The sequence below is a fragment of the Anarhichas minor genome, unplaced genomic scaffold (assembly GCF_050575085.1).
Source record: "Anarhichas minor isolate MPS153535 unplaced genomic scaffold, ASM5057508v1 ptg000031l, whole genome shotgun sequence".
Taxonomy (NCBI): Eukaryota; Metazoa; Chordata; class Actinopteri; order Perciformes; family Anarhichadidae; genus Anarhichas; species Anarhichas minor.
In genome coordinates this window covers 5,410,001-5,415,000 of record NW_027466477.1, presented here as the reverse complement: position 1 = coordinate 5,415,000, position 5,000 = coordinate 5,410,001, and the positions used below count along the sequence as shown (strand labels likewise).

Genomic DNA, 5,000 nt, shown 5'->3' with positions numbered 1-5,000 from the left:
CTAACTATAAACCTGAACCAGCCCTAACTATAAACCTGAACCAGCCCTAACTATAAACCTGAACCAGCCCCAACTATAAACCTGAACCAGCCCCAACTATAAACCTGAACCAGCCCCAACTATAAACCTGAACCAGCCCTAACTATAAACTTGAACCAGCCCTAACTATAAACTTGAACCAGCACTAACTATAAACCTGAGCCAGCCCTAACTACAAACCTGAGCCAGCCCTAACTATAAACCTAAGCCAGCCCTACTTATAAACCTAAGCCAGCCCTAACTATAAACCTGAACCAGCCCTAACTATAAACCTGAACCAGCCCTAACTATAAACCTGAACCAGCCCTAACTATAAACCTGAACCAGCCCTAACTATAAACCTGAGCCAGCCCTAACTATAAACCTGAGCCAGCCCTAACTATAAACCTTAAATTACAGGGAGCCAGTGCAGAGAAGCTAATAGAGGCGTAACATGATCTCTTTTCTTAGTTCTTGTTCGTACACGAGCTGCAGCATTCTGAATCAGCAGGAGAGATTTAAGGGATTTATTAGAGCAGCCTGATAAGGAATCACAGTAATAGTCTTGAGGTAACAAATGCATGAACTCACTTTTTCTGCATCGCTTAGACAGGATGTGCCGATTTTTGTAGGTGAAAAAAGGTTTTATCTTGGTTTCTTGTAAAATAACTTCAGTTTAGTCTGAGTTTAACTTCAGGAAGTTGCAGGTCATCCCAGTTTTTATGTCCTTAAGACTGCTTGAAGTTTAGCGAGCTGGTTGGTTTCATCTGGTTTGATCAATAGATATAATTGATCAATAGATATAATTGAGTATCATCTGCATAACAATGAAAGTTTATAGTGTTTTCTGATCATATTATCTAAAGGAAGCAGATATAAGGTGAATGAAACTGGTCCAAGCACAGAACCTTGTGGAACTCCATGACTAACGTTGGTGTTCATCAAGGTCATATAAAAATGTTTAACCCCTCCTGTGACTGATGATGTCGTTTCCTTACAGTGACGAAGGAAGATGATCTGTGATCAGCTGATCACAGATCAGTGAAGATAATTTTCACAGAAAACCATTGAAGATGATTTCATAAAGTTCCAGTGAAGTTATACGATTCTTCTTCTTCATGTCTTTCTTTTAATGTAGCTCTGAACTCACCTTTATTTTAAGTCTATATTCAGCTTAGTTTTGCTAACTTTAATGATTATTACAAATCTTTTCTTTCTGTATTAATAGTCTTAGTTTAACAGTTTATATTGTTATAAATTACTTTCTTTTTCTGAGTTACTATAGGTGACCATAGCAACAATACTGATGCAAATAAAATCCGTTTCATCTGAGAAGATGAAACAGATCAGTTCTTAAAAATGTCTTATCTTTTATTTCTGAGCTTTTGTTTGTTGATGGAAACTGAATAAAATAGAACGTCAACTAACATTTTGAGTTATTTCTTGTGACGGATCATTAATCAACATTTCTGCTTTTTTTCACTTCTGAATAAACTGACGACTTCATCTAAGACAGGGGTCGGCAACCTTTTCTATCCAAAGAGCCATTTTGCTCTATTTTCCACCAAATAAAATTGGTCTGGAGCCGCAAAAGCTATTTGATATCACAGCTTATAAAGTTATGTATATAGTCATATTATATATACGAAAACTATAGTTTGTTGTATTTATGAAAATATAGAACAAGAATAAAGACAATCCTTGACATTTTATTGCAATTTTACCTGATATAACAATATCAAACTCTTATGAAGAGCTCAGTTTGCTGCAGCAGCTGAGAATTCGCTCTTTGTCGCTCATCTCCAGCTTGACACTTTTCAGCACATGCTGTGTGTTTGTTCTGGAAGCATACAGTAAGTCAGCATCGTTGGCAGTGAAAGCAAATGAAGACGTCCACGCAGAGTTAAACTCTCTATTTTCCTCCGTGACTTTTTTTTTGGATTTATCCATTGATAGAGGGCGGGGGTCTGAAAATCATGATTAGCCACCTGCAGGGAAAAGCGCTCGACAGGGGTAGAGGATTTAACTGCCTGTGGGAATAATTAACATACAAGATTCTGTTCATTCTTGCTTATAAATTATATTCTCTCTGAACATGTTTCTCTTTTTGGAGAACGTCATGTGAGATAACTTCTTCGATCAGCGCCATGTTCCTGCTCTTCTTTCTATTTCCTCGTCTCAGCCCCGTGTGTCACGGTGTGTGTAAACCTCGCTTGAGTCAGGAAACTTGTCAGAATACTCATATTTGATTGGCTGAGCTGCATCACGTGATGTGATTTGCAACGCATTGGTCGGTGTGTTTCCTGCACAGCCAAACAAGTGCCGTAACGGCTGAATAAGAGGCGCCGGTTAAAGTATAAACTTAGTGCCCAATATGTATAGTTCCAAATTATCTATCGGATTTAGGCCCTGGTTCTGGATCCAGTCCGCCAGTTGGGGACCACTGATGTAAACTCAGGGAGCCGCAACAGAGGGGCTGAAGAGCCGCAGGTTGCCGACCCCTGATCTAAGTTTACACCGTTTTCAGATAATTCTGTAGAAGGTGAATTTGTTAACAATTAATAATTTATTAATGGAACTTTAATTATTCAAACATATTGAATTCAAATTTAATTTCAGATTACCTGCTGTGGTACTTAGTTTCCACTTAACCTGTAATTATCAAACAGTTATTCATTTTATTATCACTAAAGAGTTCCTTCCAGAAAAATCTGAGAAATATTAAATATCTAAAAAAAGGGTTCTTTAAAATAAAGCGTGAGTCTAAATCTGTGAATATTTGGACTTCAGCAGTTTAACCATTAGTCAGGAAGCAGAGATATCTTTTGTTGTATTATTAATGTACAAGAACACGTGGCTGTGGTTATAAAGACTAAATACTATCTGTATATAACTGGCTGACCCAGCAGCTAGCAGCGAACGGTGCTAACAGTAGAAACAACGACAACAAAGCTAACAGCGCTAACAGAGTAAATCTGAAGGGGAACCAGAGTATGATCATGAAATACCTGATCGGTGTTCACTGAAGAGGTTCATTATCGAAATCACCTGCAAAAAGATTTAGTTTACCTGATCAGCTAAGCTAACCCGATAGTGATCAGCTAAACTAACCCGATCAGGATCAGCTAAGCTAACCTGATCGTAATCAGCTAAGCTAACCTGATCGTGATCAGCTAAACTAACCTGATCGTGATCAGCTAACCTGATCAGGATCAGCTAAACTAACCTGATCGTGATCAGCTAAACTAACCTGATCGTGATCAGCTAAACTAACCTGATCAGGATCAGCTAAACTAACCTGATCAGGATCAGGTTAGTTTAGCTGAACGTGTCACATGATGTTTGCAAACCAAAAACGACTCTGGAAACAGAATCATAATAAACTCAGATTTATTCTACTTTTACAAAAACAAAATATGACGACATGAAAGTGTAAAAACATGAAACTTCTAAATTAACTTCCTGCAGCTGACGGCCACGTTTAAAGTATGCAGGGAGGCGCGCGATTGGCTGAGCCGCTCTATGACGTCATTGGCTGAGCCGATCTATGATGTCATCATACGAGGAGCGATGCTCATTGACATCAACTCCTGGAAAAGAAGCTTACAGGCGTATGGCATCCGAACCAGCGAGATCTGATGGAGAGACAGACAGGTAGAGAGAGACAGACAATTAGAGAGAGAGACAGACAAGTAGACAGAGAGACAGACAAGTAGAGAGAGACAGACAATTAGAGAGAGAGAGACAGACAAGTAGAGAGAGAGAGAGCGACAGACAAGTAGAGAGAGACAGACAGGTTTTATTACATAAAAACTGAAAAGAAGAAACATGTTAAATAAAACAGAATCTGATCCATCTGGTTTTATAATCACAGTTTACAGCTGAAATTCTCTCTAATCAATACTATGATTAATCATCACATTAGCCCCGAGTTAGGATTTTAGACCAGTACTCTGTAGTCACTAGATCAGGGGTCACCAACCTTTTTGAAACAGAGCTACTTCAAGGGTACCGAGTAGTACGAAGGGCTACTTGTTTGATACAAACTTCCTGAATAACAAAGTTGCACAGATCACCTTTTAACAATAATAATATGTGTGAAGACACTGTCTGATCACATGTCAATGTTAATTATTCCTCACAATAATTATTAACAATGATTTCCACAAAATGATGGTAGGAAACATATATTTAAACATTTATTTCTGTTATTCTGTTTCAACATCTGAAAGTCAGATGTATCACATCTCTGATATTTTTGTAAATATCTTTCTCGACAGTTTTGTATGAATAAGCACATTTGTAGCATTTGGTTCAAAATCACACCTGCTATATTTTTGTAAAAATGATCACTTCTAACATATTCTATGAAATCATTAACTCATATCTTCACATCATGTCTCGTTGGTACTAACCACCACTTTTGTAACATTTTTGAACAAATCATGATCAACAAATCAACTCTGTCCCATGTTTATACAAATGATCAGTTATGAATATCCTGTGTTGTTTGGCTTTGGAGCAGATGCCATTTATGATCTTCACGACAGGAGTCATCACATGATTAAAGCCAGTTACTTTTGCACATAGCGCCTGCTCTAACCCTCCGAGGCGCGCGAGTATCTTCGGGCCCCGGCGTTCAAACCTCTAGTCTGGGCCTTTTCGGTCGGATTGCGTTGCCTCGCCTTTACCCCCGCCACCCAAGAGTTGTTGCCCCGCGGACTGACGGACCTGACGACGGGGTGCGGGTTAGGGTAACCCTAACCCAATCTGAGAAACGCTGGCTGGCCAGTTGACACCCCCCCGCGAAGAAAAAAAACTACGGATCTACACGATTCACGTGGATGATATATTTTTGATTCAAAACGGTGAATTTCACCGAAAAGTGACAAGTTTGCAGGTATGCTTATTGTGATGACTTATTGATCATGCGTACTTGTCTTATTGTGATGACTTATTGATCATGCGTACTTGTCTTATTG

General features: G+C 38.9%; 2 protein-coding genes across 2 annotated transcripts in view; one reads left to right on the top strand and one right to left on the bottom strand.

The window, feature by feature from the left end:
* Positions 1-1,447, top strand: part of igfbp7 (insulin-like growth factor binding protein 7) — a 16,689-nt gene extending 15,242 nt beyond the window's left edge. Inside the window, exon 5 of the mRNA XM_076105259.1 lies at positions 1,019-1,447. Coding sequence (XP_075961374.1) covers positions 1,019-1,041 — 23 coding nt within the window. The 3' untranslated portion in view covers positions 1,042-1,447. The remainder of the gene's footprint in view (positions 1-1,018) is intronic.
* Positions 1,448-3,391: 1,944 nt separating this feature from the next.
* The window catches only part of polr2b (RNA polymerase II subunit B), a 35,992-nt gene continuing 34,383 nt past the window's right edge, over positions 3,392-5,000 (bottom strand). The window contains exon 25 of the mRNA XM_076105200.1: positions 3,392-3,653. Within this exon, the coding sequence (XP_075961315.1) occupies positions 3,564-3,653 (90 nt within the window). The 3' untranslated portion in view covers positions 3,392-3,563. The remainder of the gene's footprint in view (positions 3,654-5,000) is intronic.